Below are 19463 nucleotides of genomic sequence, written 5' to 3' on the forward strand. Positions count from 1 at the left end.
CTCCTTCCTATCGGAAAGATGTTGTGAAACTTGTAAGGGTTCAGAAAAGATTTATAAGGATGTTGCCAGGGTTGGAGGATTTGAGCTATAGGGAGAGGCTGAACAGGCTGGGGCTGTTTTCCCTGGAGCGTCGGAGGCTGAGGAGTGACCTTATAGAGGTTTACAAGATTGAGTGGCATGGATAGGATAAATAGGCAAAGTCTTTTCCCTGGGATCGGGGAGTCCCGAACTAGAAGGCATAGTTTTAGAATGAGAGGGGAAAGATATAAAAGATACCTATGGAGCAACTTTTTCACAGAAGGTGATACGGGTATGGAATGAGCTGCCAGAGGAAGTGGTGGAGGCTGGTACAATTGCAACAGTTAAGAAGCATTTGGATGGGTATATGAATAGGAAGGGTTTGGAGGGATATGGGCTGGGTGCTGGCAGGGGGGACTAGATTGGGTTGGGATATCTGATCAGCATGGACGGGTTGGACTGAAGGGTATGTTTCCATGCTGTACCTCTCTATGATGCAGACACCCACTTCATTCCTGTGTGTGTGTGTGTGTGTGTATATACGCGTGCACGCACGCATTTCTCTCCTACAAGTGTAACTGCTAGAACTCTGCGTTGTGCATTTGCTTCCCCATCATTCCTGAGCTTGCTGACCCTCACTGGCTCTCCTTCTGCCAGGTCTGTCTGTAAATTCACATTGTTTGTTCTCGCATATCTCCATGATCTCACTTGCCCCTATCGCTGCAGTCTTCTTCAGCTGCACAGCTTTCTGAGATAACTGTAAATCTCAGGTTCTGGTCACTTGCACCTTTTAGATTTCACACACTCCTCACTGGTGCCCATACCTTTCATTACCAAATTTTCAAGGTCTGGATCTTGCTCCTTAAATTTCAGTTTTTCTCTCCTGAAAGTCCACATCTTTGACCGACCTTTAGATCACCTGTTCTATTATATTCTTTTGTGACTTAGTGTTAGGTTTTGTTGATTACGTCATTGGAAATTTTACTGCATTGGAAGTGCTGTGTAAATGCAATTTTGTGTCAGCTGTTCTACTTTGCCTTCTCAAGGGAGAATGTCTCAGGATTTGACACATTAATGTGCATTTTGTTAAGTGTGTATAAAGTGGGTCAAATCGATCATTTTTGAGTTGGTAACTAATGGGATTTCAGAGGGGATCAGCGCTGAGACCTTGATCATTTACAATTTATATTAATGATTGAATGAAGGAACTAGGTGGAGTGCATATTGCTGTTTACTGCAGCCAGTTTTTTAAAATTGTTGAATAAATGAAAATTGCATGCAAACGTTACCTGTTTCAGTATTAAATTTGGGGACAGTACCTACTATTTGCAATCTCTCATCCCCACTCGCCACCCCACCTCCCACCCTCACCCCCACCAAAAATAGAATCCTGGACAACCACTTTTTAATCTGTTGTGTAAGTTCCCTATTTTGTGTAAATCTGTATAGTCACTGTTGGGAGACAGTTGTAAAGTGGAAACTTTAGGGCTTGAAGCATCTGTTTGCTCTGTCAACTGTGGATGATATTTCATTGCTGTGGCCTGTTGTGATAATATTGTTCACTTTGGACACTCAGCACATTGAGATCGAGTGAACATGCTGCAGGTGGGGACTGGATTTTGTCTTGGCCCTTCAATAGCCTCAAGGAAGGGTATGATCCCCAACGAATCAACTGGCTGTTGCCTGCACAGGTACTGGATGGTGCCTAGTATCTTCCAGCTTTTTCTGTTTCAGATAGAACCCTTCAAACAATACTTTGATTATTTTAACATTAAGTGACGATCTTTCTTGCTGCAATGTTTTATGCTCATCAGCAATTCTGTGAACTCTGGTTGCTGTTTTGGTGGTTTGTCATTCACACTATGTGGGAATTCTCATGGTGCAGTGGTACTGCCTGTACCTTTGGATCAAATCCACCTGTCCAGTGTGTCTCGACAGGTTGAGTGAATATATCTATAAGCTCCAGGTGACTGTCAGTTCTTAAGATCCCACCACCATAATCCTAATGCCTAGGATCATCGAGCCATGTGAGGCCATTCTGCTCTCTGTGGCCGTGCTAGCTGTTTAAAAGGCAATTACACCCCAACCACTGCCCCTGCTCCTTCCCCAACACAGTGCAAATCTTGCTCCTCAAGTGTCTAATGTTGAGAATTACAGGTTGTTTCTGCTTGCACTGTCTTTTAAACCAATGCATTCCAAATGGTAATGACTCACTGCACATCGTTTTCTGCTGCAATTTCAGAAGAACCAGTAGAGAAGCGAGATTTTGTTTTCAGATAGTCATACAGCACAAAAACAGAGTCTTTGGCCCAACCAGTCCATGCTGAACATATTCCCAGATTAAACTAGTCCCGCCTTGCCTGCTCCTGACTCCTATCTCTCCAAACATTTCCAATTCATGTATTTATCTCCATGTCTTTTTAATGTTGTTATTGGACCTGCTTCCTCTGGAGGTTCATTCTGCACACTGGTCATGCTCAATGTTCCCAAGTCCTTTTTAAACCTTTCTCCTTGCTGATTAAAAATATCCCCCTCCCTAGGGAAAAGACACCTGCCTTTCACGTTTATCTAGGCCCCTCATGACTTTGTAAACCTCCTATAAGGTCAGGCCCCTTCCCCAATCTCCTCCTCCTCAGTTAAAAAAGCCTATGTAGCCCTACCTTGTAACTCAAGCCCTCCATTCCCAGCAGCATCCTGGTAAATCCGTTCTGAACCCTTTCCATCTTCTGTTTGGGTTCTTTTGAGATAATTAAAATATTTTAATTGAAACATAAAGGGAAGAGCCAGCTTGAATCAGGCATTTGGGATATGATTGTTGATTATGGTCTCTTTTTTTTATTTCTCCCCCGCCTCACCCTCATCTACCAGTGCCTTTTGCTACTACTTAACACCTTTTTCCTTACATTCTGTCTCCTTGCAAACATGTTGTTGTCTTGAGAATAGCTCAAGCAAAGGATTGAGGAATATTGTAATATGGTCAAAATTAAGCCTTGTTTTTCTTTTAACTCCACTCAGCAAGGGAACCTAGCACGAAATCGCAACACGTGACTCAGGTAAGACTTACTGATTCTATTGCTTTTGTTCATTTGAATTAATTCTGCTTATCCGAATGCCAGGGAGCCAGAGATTCAGTAATATGTGTGATTCAATGTCTTGGTGCAATTTTGCTCAACTCTACCTTGTTAACTCAGGCTTTTACTGCTGCAATTTTCGATCCCACTGAAATGGTCTTTTGAGTGTCCTCAGGTTCCTCTGCCATTTGATGATTTGAGCCTCATGCCCCTCAACCCTACATTCCGCAAATCTCACCCCAAACCCCTCAGCCTCTTTATTTTCACTCCTTCGACCCCTTCCATGAAACAGAGCTGTGTGACCAAAGCCTGTCTTCTGACCTCCTGTAGCTCAGCTTCTGTATTCTGATGACATTTGTGAATTTTCAAGACTTTTCTTTTCCCATTCTTTTTAAAAGATGTTGCAAAAACCAAGTGTGCACTCAGTGTGACACAGACCAAGACTGGATGCCCATCTTAATGGTGATAGATTCCCTTACATCGTTAGGTCCCTCCCCTCAACTCATGCCCATCCCAATTCAATTCATTGGTAAGGGTTAAGCTCAAGATTGAACTCGGATTTCACCAGTTTCCTCATTTCCCCTCCCCCCAGCCTGTCTCAGTCAAATCCATCAAATTCAGCACCGCCTTCCTAACCTGCAATCTTCTTCCCGACCTCTCCGCCCCCACCCCAGTCTGACCTATCACCCTCACCTTGACCTCTTTCCACCTATCACATTTCCGACGCCCCTCCCCCAAGTCCCTCCTCCCTATCTTTTATCTTAGCCTGCTGGACCAACTTTCCTCATTCCTGAAGAAGGGCTAATGCCCGAAACGTCGATTCTCCTGTTCCCTAGATGCTGCCTGACCTGCTGCGCTTTTCCAGCAACACATTTCCATCTTTAAGCACAAGACCACTAGTTTTTGACTACTAAGTAGGAGGATTGTTAACTACTTAATCAGGTATCTGGCTCTTTTCAACAGTTTATGATACAGGACCAAAAGTGCAGGAGTAGACCTGAGTCTGCTCCACAAATCTGGATCATGGCTAATCATCACTGACATCAACACAACATTCATCTAAATATAAAGCTTAAAATATATAGTGTTTGTGCAGATGGATTTCTTCTAGAAAATAAGTTCTCATGGAAATATTATGAAACAAATAGCTTTTAAGGGCAGATCTTATACTGATGGGTTTTGCTCGTAAGCAGAAACTGGTTGTTTAGAACTTTTTTCTACCTCTGTGACCTGGCCAGACTATTTTATCGCCCTGTGATTCCAACCGTCTCAACATCTCTGTTTCCTGACTGTCAGATGGTTTTGACTTCTGATTGTCTGAAATATGAGAAAGGCATGTAAATATAAATCCGATCTGTAAAGCTGAAATCAAGGATGAATGCCTAGGTATCTCTTTATAGTCCTTGAGGGGGCATGGTGTTTTTTTGTTTTAACATTGATTTAGGGAGCAGGATTTTGCATACTAAGTCCCTTCCAACTCAAGAGTTAAGTTCAGCCAGAGAATGGTGAGCCTGTGGAATTTGGATAACAGTTGAGGTTAAAACATTGGATACAGCACTTGGGTCTAAAGGGATCAAAAGATGTGGGGGGGGAGAAGCAGGAACAGGTTACTGGGTTGGACAGTCAGCCACGATCATCATTATTGGCAGAGCAAGCTTGGAGGGAAAATCCAGGAAAGTGGACATGAGGAATCCCAGGTCAGCCATGATCCTATTGAATGTTGGGCAGTCTACTCCTGTAACTATTTCTGTGTAAGGGCCAAACAGCCCACTCCTGCTCCTATTTTCTATAAGTGCTTGATTTTATCCAATACCACATGTAGAAAGGTGGCAGTCTGCATCAGTGGTCTCCAAATACGTGTGAACGGATTCCCTACAAGATATGGACAGATCCTGATGGTGGGTTTTCCCAAGTCCTGACTCTGTGTTTCAAATATCTAGAAAAATGCCCTGTCATCATGTAAGTGATTATATTTTAAATGAGAAGACTGCATTCATAAACCAACTGTAATCCAACATTTAGAGTTTTCATTGCCATTGGTTCATGGGGATACCTATCCCAAATGGTCAGAAACATTTTAATTCTTTGATATCGTGTCGGTACCATAATTCTCTCAAACAAAACACTCCATACCCTCCCTCACTCCACATCTACTTTGGAAACTTCTGACCTTCAGGTTTCAAAATGGAAATCTTTCAACTTGAGCGTATTTTGTTTTCAAGCGTACTTGATGAAATATGTGTCTGTATTAATAAAAAGATACCAACAGACCAAGATATCCTTTGCAGAGAATCCATTTTACTTCTGATGGTTTCCATGCAACTATGAATCATAAATGTTAAAATATCTAATCTCTCTGCTTTCCTGTATACAAAGCTGTAAGGCTGAGGCTGGGGAAAGGCCACATTAAATGTCATCTGGCTGCCCCTGGTTCTTGGCTCCTTTGCTATCCCGTGTTGATAAGTCAGTGTGAACTGTCTTGAAACTTGTTTGGCTTCTGGTTCGAAAATATAGTATTTAAACAAGGTGGATTTTGTTTTATCCTTTTAAACATGAAGTTTTAAAAAAAAAATTGGCATCTACGCAGGTTCCTGAACTGTCACAGAAAATAGATCAAAGGCATTTTCATGCTGAAACACAGACAGCACAGAGTCAGAAGGAACAACGCATTGTAAAGGTATTAGTGCAATGCATTCTCTGGAGATTTAAATGGTCACTGTCTTTTTAATCTCTTGCCTCTCACTGATGAGAGAGTTGTTTGGTTTATTACAGTCCTTGCAATGGAAGATAAAAATGTTGAAATGTGTAAAACCATAAATGAAGCAAAATGCTGCTGATGTTGGAAATCTGAAATTAACAGAGTGCTGGAAACAGTCAGGGCAGGCAGCAGTTTTGAAGAGAGAAACAGAGTTAACAACAAGTCAACAAAGATACTTTATTAGAATGTAATGGCATCTTTTTGATCATCCACATGAGAAGGTAGATGGGGTCTCAGTTTGAAAGACTCACGTGAAATGTGCACTGAGGTCTCGACTTTGGATTTTGTGCTCAGGTGCCTGTACTGGGGTTTGAAGTCAACTCTCCGATTGAGATCGGAACATTACCAACTGAGTCACAGTTAACGTCTGAAGAGAGTACAGACACAGTGTGATAGTGATGGAAAATCCCAAACACTTGCTGCACCACTTGATATGCAGATCTCACTGCAGAGAATATTTATCTTGGCAATAACACTAAGGAAGGGTGGGTCTTCAAATAGTTACAACTGACTGTTGAGTTGACAAGAATAGCATGAGAATGATCTAGAACAGAAAGAAAGCATTCAGCACAACATGTTTGCTATCGAAGTCTGCGAGCCCTACTTCCCTGCTCTTCCCCATAACGTAACAACGTAACAACCCTTCACCCTTCAAATTATTCAAATCCTTTTTGAAAGTTGCTTTTGAAACTGCTTTCATGTTCCAGATTGCAACAACTCACAGTTGAAAGAGACCACTCCAGCTCCCTCCTGGCTTCTTTGCCTTTTGCATTACACCTGAGTTTACGAGTTGCTGAAATTTCTGCCACAGGAATCTGTTTCTCTCTATCTTAACTCTCATTGATTTTGGGCACCTCTCTCAAACCCCTCTTGAACATTTCTCTGCTCTAAGGAGGATGAGTATGTAGCTTGCAAATCATACACTGAGAATGAGCATTCTGACAAAGCCAAATTTTGGTTTCATTCTGAATCCTAAATCTTTGCCCGTGTCAAGTTTCATGTATACAGTTTCTTTTAGTCCCTGCGCCTATTTCTGAGGCTTAGCAAGGTTACATGACAAACATTTTGAACTGCGATTCAGTCAGCACAAAATTTTAAAAATATTATCACTCGCACAGTGTAAAAATAATAGCACCTTCAGAGGTGTGAATATGTCCAGGACTCTTAACAGAGGCTGATGTATTTCAACAGGGGATGTAAAATGTGATTTTGCAATTATGATTAGATTTTTTGTACAAGCATCTAAGCGTACTTGTCTAAATCAGTTCTATTTTAGCTTGTGCGTTACTTGCTAATTAATCCAGATTTAAAAGAGCTAACTTGGCTGTTGTCCCTTGGGCTTATAAGAAATGAAAAATCGCAAAACATCACAATATAGGTGTAGAGAGAGCCATTTAGAATCTGATGATTGAAAACTCAATTCTCCTTCCTGTTTCCCATGTTGTACATTTTTTTTAGAGAGTTATGCCAGCCGTGTTTTGGACTTTGAGCCAGAAAGTTACAGATTGCAGAACCCATTCTAGAGAATCAAGTACAAAACAGTCTGACACTCCCACTGTCTTGCTGAAGGTGTACTATCCTGTCGTCTGTATTGTTTTTCAAATGAATCATGTGTCCAGTCTGCAGTGTAAATGATCCAATGCTACTGTTTTGGAAAGGAGTGTTCCCGGGTCCATTCGACAATATTTCATGACTCAATTTCTCAATGTTAGTTGTCATTTAGTTATTGTATTGTGGGAGTTTGCTGTTTGGCTGCCCCTGGTTAAACATTACAATTTTACAACCAATGGCGCACTTTTAAAAATTTAATCACCATTCCAATGTAAAAAACATGACGGCTAGTTTGAATTCAGTAAGCTCCCACAAATGGAAATAAGTTAGTGATCAAATTGCTGTTAATGTTGACTGGAGGATGAATATTGACTAGGTCACAGGGAAATCTCATCATCTTAGCATCATCCATGGCTAAGCATCAGTGGCAAGGCTAGCAGTTGGTGATATTTACTTTTAAAGGAACTGATGCTATGGGATCTTCTACATCCACTGGGGCAGATAGACTGAATTTAACTTCACATCATTTCCTGTTGTGAAATTGAACCACTTCATATTTTTCAGGCAGTGGGTGTGGGTGACAAGATCAAATTTTATTCTTAATAAAACCTGAAAGAACTGCAGGTGCTGTAAATCAGGGACAAAAATAGAAATTGCTGGAAAAGCTCAGTAGATCTGGAGAGAAATCAGAGTTAACATTTCGGGTTGAGTGACCCTTCCTCAGAACTATTCATGTTTATTTAAGAAACAACAATTCAAATAAAATGTTTAATTCATTTTTATAATAATGTGTCTAGGAACTTCAAATTGAAAATGAGGACCTTAAAGGCAAGTTGAAAAAGCAACAGCAAGATCAGAGGCTGTTTCTAGAAAGACTCAGTGGACTTCAGAAACAACTGAACCAGGTACAGCAACCACCTGAATAGAAGTATCGCCTTTCTACAGAGTAAACATCCAAGGCATTTCAGAAAAGCAATTTGATGGGGGGTATTAGGGCAGGTAAACAAAAGTTTGGTTAGAGGTATGTTTTAAGAAATGTGGTGAAGGAGGCAAAAGAGGCCAAGAGACCTCCAGAGGTTAGGGCCTAGGTGGTTCACAGTATGGCCAACAATTTTGGAGCGATGAAATTGGGAATGCACGAGGTCCCGAACTGGAGATTTCCAAAGATTGTTGGACTGGGGCAAGTTTTAAAAAAAAAAAAATCTGTTACAGGGATGAGGTGATGGAGATGGTTTGAAAACTGGCAATCTTATAAAGTCCATGCAGTTAGGGGGTAGAGGGACTGGAATTTGGTGCAAGGTTAGATATGTGCAGCAGAATCTTGGACGAGCTCGCATTTGGTGCACTGGTGGACAACCAGGAGATGATGAGACAGGAGTCTGGAAGAAAAGGCATATAATGAAGGTGCATAGAAAAGAAGTTTAAAAATGAATTGCAGAAGTTGGTCAGCATCTCTTTTTTTTTGTTTCTGGGGGCCCAAAGCAATAATCTGATTGGACAAGTGCTTGGAGTCATAGGGTTGGATTGGATGAGTGAAGGGTATTCTTTTGATGTTAAGCATTTGGGTGAAGATGTTTCCGTTTTGCTCTAGATGCTGAATCTGACCCATTCATATGTCAGTTGTCTCAGCATTAATTATCAGGACTTGGGAAGAGAGGGCAATGTTTCAAAGTTTCTCAATAACACATGTAACAGGTTCCAGGGGGTGCTAGGGTGGTGGAGGGAGCATAGACAGGTGAAAGTTAATGCACAGAAATTATGCATTTTGAGGAAAATGAATGAGGAGATCGATGCAGATAGATAATGGTTAAAGATCAGAAGGGTGATGAGAATTTGTGATGTGTTAAGATACACTGCTTGGCAGTGTATGTGGGAGCCCATTCATAGTCACTTTTGAGGAAATTTGGTGTATAATGGGGACAAAATATGCAGAGTTCTAGGGAGAGTGGGGTGAGGAGGACAATTTGGACAGCTCTTGCTAAGAGCTGGCACAATTATGATGGAATAAATGGCTTCATCCTTTACTATAAGATTCCAATCTCGCAGTCAAAATAGGAAGATCGAGTAATGAATAGTGCAAGATTTTGTGTTTGGTAGATGCTCAAGAAGGGCAATTGACGTAAGTAATGTTAGGGTAGTTTACTAAGAATCCATGTATGCTGTACATTTAAATATGATACATTAGTGAATTAGACAGAAAAGGTATACAATCTGTAACAGTTCTGAGTGATAGGCTGATGTCAGAGCAAGTAAGCTGTGGGCACAGAGTATGTTGAGTTCAGTATCCTGCTCTCTAACTGAAATGATAGGGAACTCTTCCCCTAGCGACCTTGCTTCTTACCTGGTACATCATCCCTCTGAAGAAAACAGCTGATGGAAAAGGAGGAGAAAGTGGGGACTGCACATGCTGGAGAGTCAAGAGTCGAAAAGTGTGACGCTGGAAAAGCAGAGCAGGTCAGGCAGGATCTGAGGAGCAGGAGAACCCTTCTTTTGGGGGTAAGCTCTTCATCCTGATGAAGGGTTTATGCCTGAAATGTTGACTCTGCTGTTCCTCGAGGTTGCCTGACCTACTGTGCTTTTTCCAGTACCACACTTTTTGACAGCTGATGGGAATAGGTTGCCCCATGTCTCCAGACACTTGAACTACCAGCCCCTTGAAATAAAGTACATTATCTGATGTCAATCACTTATTGGAACCTTTTTAACCAACGAGTACAGGACAGGTACCAAAGATATCAAGATGGTGGCCTCCTTCCTTCAGTTTAAGGTGAACATTTTGGTTTGCTTCCAGCTGAGAGTCACGTTCCAATTTCTTACCAGGCACCTGAATAGATACAAGGGTATACAGCAAACTATTGTACATACTCAGCACTGTTGCTGTGGAGACTAGAATCCTGTCTCCAGGAATAATGAGTTGAGATGCAATACCTGGAAATTTATTTCCAGTGAGAGAGAGTGAGAGAATAGTTTCTCCGTTTAGCTGGCTTAATGCTGTGACAATCAATTCTTATTGAGCATTTCTCTACTTATTCAAAAAAACACAATTTATTAAAGATCTAATTTCTTAGAATGTTACCCACGCAGCGCACTGCATTTTATTTCCTAGTCATTTATTCTATAATTGTATTAGTTGCTGTCTCAATGCTGTACCAGTATATCATTCCAAACTGTTTTTTCTGGCTTGAAGCTCTCAGAATTTGAAGTGAATTTTGAGGCAGGTGATTCAAATGTATTACAAATGTTTGATCTACTTGAGGAAAACATAAAAATGTGCCTATATCTGCCATTTCTGCTCATAATTACACCTGTTTACTAGAGTTGAATATTTATTCATTCCAGTTCACTAAGTAATTACAACTGTTATTTCCTAGAAAGTAGTTTCTTCCTCCTTCCCCATCCCTCCATCTCCCACCACCACCTGACTTGTACCCCTTTGAAAATTTGCCATTTGAGCTGCTGTCACATTGGTAAATCTAAGCCCTTAAACTGAAAATATTTTTTAAGTTAGTAAAGCGATTTGAAAAAGCTATTAATTGTTTAGCAACTGCCTTTTCTCAGCAACTCTGCTGTTTTTAGATTTTGAAAGCGTATCCTAAGCTACAGGTCAGTGAGCAATTATGATTAACATGCTATAATTCCAAATTAATCATATTGGTGTTGGACTTTATGCCATAATTTTATGCATCATTTTGGAGCATATATGTTTGATTTTCTTTACAATCTAGTAACTCTTACACTGAAAATGAACAATTGTTAAATGGTTTATTTCTTTGTCTGTGGAGTTTGTGTATATGTTTCTCAGTTAATGTGTGCCTTTCTTGGTCTTTAATACTGGAGTCACTCTTCCTTCCTGTCTCATGTATAGAGCCATCCTACGAGCTACACTCTTTGTTTCTGTCCTACGTTTGGAGATTGCGGGTCCTTTGCATTGTGCTCTACTTCAGCTTATTCTTTTCCACGACTTTTAACTATGGATCTTCTCTTTGTCTTTCAGTTTTTCTTTTCTCTGATCTGCTGTTTCTTTTCAATACTTGGCATCTGCCAGCCACAATTTGTTGACCTACCTTGACTTTTATTTTTCTTGAACTTTCCAGCTTTGCTGGTGCCATTGATAAGAACCTTGGATTTTAACCAAAGGTATCTTTGATAGTTTAAAAAGAAAAATCCCAAAGTTAACTGGAAGCAATGTTATCGAGCAACTACTGTGAAGGACTGCAGATGAAAATGTGGTCACAGTGAAGTGTGTGTGTTCTACTTGATAATCAAATGTATTGTTCCTGTTATACAGGAATGCAAGGCAGTGGGAGATCTTCAAAATGAGGTATGGTTTTGTTTAAAAAGTAGTATCTGAGTCCTAACAGCTGTTCTCCATGCTCTTCTTTCCCCTACATTTCATGCTGACTCTGGTTGTTTTTCTCCATTTCTTTCCAATGTTCTACAATCTTCAGATGTTAAAAATCTAAATATTATAATGGTGTGCTTCAATCTATCTCATCTTTTCTCTCTCGCTTCATGCTGTCACTTCCTCTGAGCCACAATAAGGATGGGCTTGTAAGATTCTAATGTGACCCTTTTTGGCCTTTTTCGATTCTCACACCAGCCAGTGTCACCTTCTGAATGTCTTGAAAAATTTTGTTGGTTCCTTTTGCATGATCTTTCCAAGTATTAAATAGAAGTTGGCCATCAAATGCAAGCAAATCCCACTCTGAATGAAATTATAATTTCAGGAAGTTTCTATAAACTTTAAATTTATACTCATTAAATCCATGATACAGAAGGAGGCCAGGTGACCTCTCAGATCATTTCCTTTCTGAAAGCATTTCGTAGCATGAACTTTTATTTGTACTAGTTGATGATCTCACTCCTCGGAGATAATTACATGATAATTAGAAATGAGGAAGATCATTTAGCCTGTTAAGATTAATCTGGTTGGATGACCTGCAGTATAGGTCACTGACTGAAGACCTGTTTCCTCATTCTTAATAGGCAAAACTTATTGTAATTGATTTCAATCAGTATCCCCTTGTTTTACTCTTCCAATTTAATTTAACAAGTTTTTTTTCTTGAGTATTCTTCAGTTTGTTTTATCCTAATAATCTCGCTCAGGTGTTTTTTTGAGATGGTGATTTGTCCACGTTCTCTGTTACAGCTTTGGGCAGAACCAAAGGACGTTCATTAATCTTGATGCTTTTGCTGTTCTATTTACTAATGTTGCATTTTAAAGTGAACTTTGCATTGAATTTATGCATCACTTTATCAGATTTATACACACTAAAGCACTATGTAAATGAAATGACTTGTGTAGGCCAAACCATTCAGCATGCTGCAACATCAAAGATTGAATTATCCCCGTGAGTTCGTACCTATGCTTCTCTTCAATCACATTCTCTTAAACAAATGATTGAATTTATTTGATAGGAATTTACTTACTCAACTTCCACTGTTAGTCACAAGATTTCTCTGTGTTGAAATGAAGAATTTCCTTCATATATTGTGGTTTGGTTCTTCCTGAATGCCTAATCTTTCTTTTACAGGGTCTGGTTATTTCTTCAGTAAGTTCAGAAAACATGTTTGCATTTAATCTGCTCAGAAACCTATACTAGATCTTACTAAGCCTCTGTACAAATAAATAAATACTTAACGTTGATCGTAACTCAGTTTGTTCTTCAACCTCTTGCCATCTTACTGGGAGTCTACTGATTGCTGTATGGATTCTAAACTGGTCATTTCTCTCTCTTAAATTTTAGCTTGACAGTAGAAGATGTGTTGTCATTGCTGATATTTTGAGGCACAATTTTAGAATAAAATTTAATGAGGCTGATGATTTGTCAAGTTAGCATATTTCTCTCATTCTGTTCATCTGATTGCAAGAAACTAGAATTGGGTAAAGCCTTGCAGTTGGAGCGAGGCTGTTAGGGGATGATGTCCTGAGTCACTTTGTCACACACAGCTTGGTGGGAAGCAACAACGCTTTCCCCCTTCCCCACCCCTAACCTACCTGCTTTAAAAAGTTAGAGGGTTGGGAGTGGTGGGTGTGGGGAAGAGGGAGAGATCAATATGTTCAGAGATAAGTCATTGTAGCTTCACCAAGGGTATTAAAATTTAAGAGCCAAGATGTTCAGGTGGAATAGGAGCAACTGAATGGCCTCCCTTTGTCCCTTTATTCCTAATCTATATAAGGTAGAGTTAATGGTAACAAAAGCAGCGGTTACTGGAAAAGCTCAGCAGGTTGGCAGCATCTGTGCAGGGAAACCAGAGTTAACATTTTGGTCCCTCAGTTCTGAGGAAGGGTCACCAGATCTGATTTTTCTGATTTTAACTCTGATTTCTCCTCTCAGATGCTGCCAGACCTGCTGAGCTTTTCCATAGCTTCGGCTTTTGTTACCATTAACTTTATCTTGGTACAGGTTGGGATTCCGTAGGCATCCGTAGTTCTTGCGGTTTTTATTTAGAGTTAATGGTAGTCCTCTTCTCGCTAGGATGCGGGATTTCAAGAGTCTGGGCCACATTTTTAAGGTGAGAGGAGAGATCTAAAAAAGACGTGAGAGGCAAGTTTTTTTTTTACAGAGGATGGTTTGTGTTTGGAATAAACTTCCTGAGAAAGTGTTGGATGTGGATACAATTACAGCTTTTAAAAGACACTTGGATAGTTACGTGAATAGGAAAGATTTGGAGGGATATGGGCCAGGAGCAGGCAGGTGGGACTATGTTAGTTTGGGATTATGGTCGACATGGACTGGTTGGACCGAAGAGTCTGTTTCTGTGCTCTATGACACTGACTCCAGGTTAGATGATCAGTCTACCATCTGGATGGGAGTTTGTATTTTTATACCTTTTTGTGGGGACTATTTGCTCGATTGGAGTTTCAGTTGTTAAATCTAAATGGTACGGGAACAGTGAGGGGTTAATGCTTCTGTACCATGTTCCATCTTTCAGAGACAGCAACTGAAAAACCTATTGCTGGCACGCGACCGAGAACAGGAAGACAACATGAAGGTACTCGAGAGTCTGAGAGCCAAGCTTAGAACATATGAGGTACATGGATGACTTCTGTCTGAATGCATGATGACATGTATGTTGGCATGTTAAAGCAATAACTGTTGTGATTCAAACCGATTGCTTCATTTATCATTGCTAATTGGTTCTGTTCCCCCAATCAGTCTAGTCATCAGTTCTCTTGCATTGTGAAACTGGCACTTGAGTACATTGTTGAAGGAGCACTGGACCAAGTGAGGCAGGGTGTTTGACCAAAGTGCAGTCCTTTCAGCTGGATGTTACCCAATGGTACCCAATGAAAGAAGGGCTCATAAGGTCCCACTCGTGATGAGCACAAAAACATATCCCTAAACTAGCTTATTATCATTGCTGCCTGTGTAGCTTGCTGTGTGCAAATTGAGCATCACATTTCTCTCATGGCAGTTGTGTTGCATCTCACTATTTTATTTAGGCAAAACACAAACATGCTCATTCACTTGGAATAACTAGCACACAAAATAAAAGTGCAGGAAGTGGAGGAGGAGAAGATAGCAGGTGCGAAAGAGTGAGCGAGGAAACTCTGGCTTTGAAACTGGCATTAGGACTCACCTTGGCCACCGTGCACATTCAGGATGCTACACCCAGACACCTTTGAAAATTCCAAGGCTGCGAAAGGTGCTGCATAAATGCAAAAGTGTTCCTTTCTCTTGACAGTTTCTCGGGATATCTCTACAACTCTAGTATCTTTGCCAGCACTGTGCATTTTAATGAACCCTGTTCCTAATTACATTCTGGAGCAGTGTGTATCAACACAGGCCAGTTATGATACCAGCTGCTCCCTTTCTCTGTGAGCAGCTGGTTGGAGAGACTGAAGGGTCTCTTCCACTTATTAGTTTCATTTGTTGTCCAGATGCTTTGCTTCTCTTCAGCTGTGGTTATGCAGTGAGTGGATCAGACTTGGTGATAATGCGAGTGTTTATAACACAGTTGATGGCTGGTGATCACATTTTTAAATTCATCCTGTTGTAATGTTTTGAAATTGCTGCATGAGATTTTGCAAACTCTCTGTGGAACTTACTTGATTGCTCTGACTCATTCCTGTCCACCTTATACCCCTAAACCTGCCAAGAATAAAAAGATTTGTGTGGTATTTTTCACCAGTTTGAGTTTGTAAAAACAAATTTGAGACTTTTCATCTGACTGTCATTGTGGAGGGTTTCCTGTCCCTGACATGGTCTCTCTCTGTGTCTTGTACCTTCTCAGGAAAGTGTAAAACAGGCCAAAATCGGAATGTGTACGGTGGCCAAGGTGTGTCCTAATGCCAGTTTCAAAGCCAGAGTTTCCTCGCTCACTCTTTTGCACCTGCTATCTCCTCCTCCTCCTCCACTTGCTGCACGTTTATTTTGTGTGCTAGTTGTTCCAAGTGAATCAGCAGGTTTGTGTTTTGCCTAAATAAAATGGTGAGCTTGCTGACAGTTGCAGGTTGTGGTAGTTGCCTCCTAAGCACAGTAAAGAATAGGAAGTTGCTGCCCTAGCTCAGGTTAGATAACCTCACAGGTTTTACCTCCCTTGGCACTGTGACTTAGTCTAGACTGGCTGATGTTCTTCCAAACTGGATTTCACGTTATTCTAATGTGCACCTAGTTATCCTTCATCTTCCAGTTTCCTTAAATGATTGAGGATGTGATGGCTTTGTGGTATTGTTGTTAGAGTATTCACCAAGAGAACCTGATGATGTTCTGGGGACCTGGGTTCGCATTCTGCCATGGAAGGTAGTGGAATTTGATCTCAATAAAAATCTGGAATTAGAAGTGTAATGATAACCATAAACCCATTGTCAGTTGTCAGAAAAACCTATTTGGTTCGCTCGTGACCTTTAGGCAAGGAAATCTGCCATTCTCACCTGGTCTGGTCTACATGTGACTGCAGACCCACAGCAATGTAGTTGACTCTCAACTGCCCTCTGGGCAATTAGGGTTGGCCAATAGATGCTGGCCCAGCCAGTGATGCCCACATGAATTAAAAAAAAGCTTAAGCTTATCTAAATCTCTGCTCTGTTATTTTAACCTGTGCCAAATCATGTTCATCTATCACTCTTTTGTGTGCTTGAACTCCACTGACTCCCGGTTAAGCAAGTTCTCCATTGCATCACTCCTCTGTATCTTTATAGCTTCCTCCAGACCAACAGTTCTTTTAAAACCTTGCCCTCCTCTGATATTGGCCTCTTACATGTCCCTGATAATTCTACCAACATTGGAGGTCACATCTTCAGCTGCTTGGTCCTTAGGTTTTGGCATTTTACTGTTACCTGACAAGCCCCTCCACCTCTCTGTATCTCTCGCCTCCTATACTTCCTTAAAATGCTCATTTAAAAATATCTTTTTAACTAAGCCCTCAACCATCTCTTCAGTCACGTTATCGATTATATGTTGCTTTATAATTTTATTAGCCCACGGGATATGGGTTTTGCAGACTTGACCAGCATTTATTGTCCATCCCTAGTCCCCCTTGAGAAGGTGATGGTGAACTGCCTCCTTGAACCATTGCAGTGCATATGCTGTTATTAGACTTACAGTGCTATTCAGAAGAGAGTTCCAGATTCTTGACCCAGGGGCAGTGAAGGAACAGCCTTATATTTCCAAGTAAGGACGGTGAGTGGCTTGGAGGGAATCTTAGTGGTTGTAGTGTTCCCATGTATCTGCAGCACTTACAGAATTTCAGACATTTTAAGGTGGATAAGGTAGTCAAATGCTCCTGATTAGCATTTTATGATATTAAAGTTATTGTATGAGCTTGGGTTGTTCTTACTGAATCATGGGAGGATCTTTTTGAATGAAATTGTTAATGAAACCTTGTGTTTTAATTAATGTAGAGTGGGCACTTCTATGAGCAGATGGCAGCAAGTATCCCAATGGTGAAGGGTAAGATCGAATCTTTCTTTTTAATGACTATAAACCATTCTTTTTTTGATGGTGTTGAAGACTTTTGAATTTGGAGTAGTGTGCAAAGAAATGTAATGTTGGATGACAATTATTGTAATGTAATTAAATCTACCGGTGATTAACCTGAAATTATTTGCGTATTTGATTTAATTTAGCTTTCATTTCTAAATCTGAATTTTTAAATTGATTTCACATTTCACCATTTGCCATGATGGGGGCCAAACCCATGACCCCAGAGCTATAGCTGAGGTTCAGGATTACTAGACCAGAGACATTACCACTACGTCATTGTCAACCTGCAATGTGGAGGGTTAATTCTGTTAATAATTAATACTGAGCAGTGTTAAAATTTCTTTTCATTCCAGAACGATTGTGTATTTTGTTACTTGTCCCGAGATTGTAACATCGCCTTTGCTTGGGTTACTGAGAGTTAATCCAAAACATTTAAGGCAACTTGAAAGTAAAGCAAAAATTCTGATTGCTGTCCAAGATTGATTTAATGCAGTTAATATTTTGTTTGTTGATATGTTCAGTGTTAGGTGTTCAGTGTGAGACCTCTTTGTCTCAAGTGAAGTTCTGAGATGTGAATGAACCAAAGGTATTAAATGTCTTTGATCTGTCCAAATCCAAAAAGGATGTTAATACTTTCAAACCTTCTGTCACAGCACAGATCAAAAATTTCAATGTGTGCCATTAGTGATATTGTGTCAATTATCGAAGGATTCGATAATGAGAATTTTCTCCCGTTTTAGAAATCCATTGTACACATTGAACTCTTGCTGAATAGGAAGGTGGTAGTGTCACTGGGCTAGTAATTCGGACCCCCCCCCCCCCCCCAGATTAATGTTCTGGAGACACTAGTTTAAATCCCACCATGACAGGTGCTGATTTTGTTTTTTTAAGCAATTAAAAGCTAGCCTCATGTCAACCATATAACCACTGCCAATTGTTGTAGAAACCCACCTGGTTAACTGATGTCCATTAGGGAAGAAAATCTGTTGTCTTTACCTGTTCTGTCCGACACATTCCAGACATGCAGCAATGAGGTTGATTCCTGACTGCACTCTGAGCAATTAGGGATGGGCAATAAATGCCACTGATGCCTACAGGCCATGAACATGTAAAACAAAAGACTCCTCTAAACTCCCATCACAAAATGCAACCTCTAACTGAAGTCTGGCTCCTCTTTACTTTTAACTATGGTTCTCACTGCCATGGGCGCTCCATTTCTAACAGATGATACATGTTGACATTGAATAAGACAGCAACAAAGGAGGCAATTCAGCCCAATGAATGAACAGTTGAGCTGTACTCACTTCCATCTCTCCCTGATATCCTGGTATTACTGCAAATATTTGTTGAAATACTTTGTAAAATATCCAGCAATTGCATTTCCAATTTAGTCACTTTTTGGGTTGAGTGAGGGGCAAAGAAAGTAAGTTTCTGTAATCGTTGCCTCTACTATATTTCTAGTTGTGAGTAAATCTGTGCTCTCTAGCTTGTCAAGTTTTGTGTTAAAACACTCCTGTGAAGTGGTTTTCCTTGCTGTGTAAAAGACATTGTGTGAATAAGGCCAACGTACTGTTGGCTTCCATTTCCTGAAACGGCATTCAATTCAAACCCAGATTCCAAACAGAATCACGACTTGCTCAGAATTAATTTTCTGCCCGATAACAACAAAGATGAAGACAAACTGTAAATGAAGATTATGTTATGAATTCTCAGAATTCCTTGTGGCCTAATGAAATGCAATGCAAATGTTGCTGTCTTCTCCTGTTAAAAGATTATTGTCTAGTTTTGGGTGCATTTTGCTGTATTGCATCTTTTAAAACAAATAGCCCGCGTAATAAGCTGAATGCCCTGGAGGGGAGAGAGTTAATTAAGAAAATGGTTATATGCACAGCGTGTTTGGATTAAATTATTATTTTATGTTTCATTTCCTTTAAAATATTAGTGAAAGAAGAAATGGCTGTGAAACAGACTAATTTTCCTGCCACAGAGTCACAGGTAAATGTTTGTTTTTTTGGCTTGCCCCACATGAACAGTTTAAGGAATACAGTAAAGGTTTAGTGTTGTAACTATCTAAAATTGTTCTGTTGTAGCATTATTTCTGCCTTTCTTTTCAATTGTATGGAGAGCAAAGAAAAT

The 19463-nt window shown here is 40.3% G+C and overlaps 1 protein-coding gene across 8 annotated transcripts in view; it reads left to right on the forward strand.

Annotated features, from left to right (window-relative positions):
* The window catches only part of LOC122540891 (uveal autoantigen with coiled-coil domains and ankyrin repeats protein-like), a 155177-nt gene that overhangs the window by 117883 nt on the left and 17831 nt on the right, over nt 1-19463 (forward strand). For 6 of the 8 annotated variants that reach the window (XM_043677132.1, XM_043677133.1, XM_043677131.1 and 3 more), the window contains exons 9-15: nt 3034-3071; nt 5677-5766; nt 8196-8303; nt 11687-11719; nt 14335-14433; nt 17246-17294; nt 19270-19322. In XM_043677132.1, the coding sequence (XP_043533067.1) occupies nt 3034-3071; nt 5677-5766; nt 8196-8303; nt 11687-11719; nt 14335-14433; nt 17246-17294; nt 19270-19322 (470 nt within the window). The remainder of the gene's footprint in view (nt 1-3033; nt 3072-5676; nt 5767-8195; nt 8304-11686; nt 11720-14334; nt 14434-17245; nt 17295-19269; nt 19323-19463) is intronic. The other 2 variants (XM_043677137.1, XM_043677138.1) reach the window with 2 other exon arrangements.

The sequence above is a fragment of the Chiloscyllium plagiosum genome, chromosome 36 (genome assembly GCF_004010195.1).
Source record: "Chiloscyllium plagiosum isolate BGI_BamShark_2017 chromosome 36, ASM401019v2, whole genome shotgun sequence".
In the NCBI taxonomy this organism is placed as follows: Eukaryota; Metazoa; Chordata; class Chondrichthyes; order Orectolobiformes; family Hemiscylliidae; genus Chiloscyllium; species Chiloscyllium plagiosum.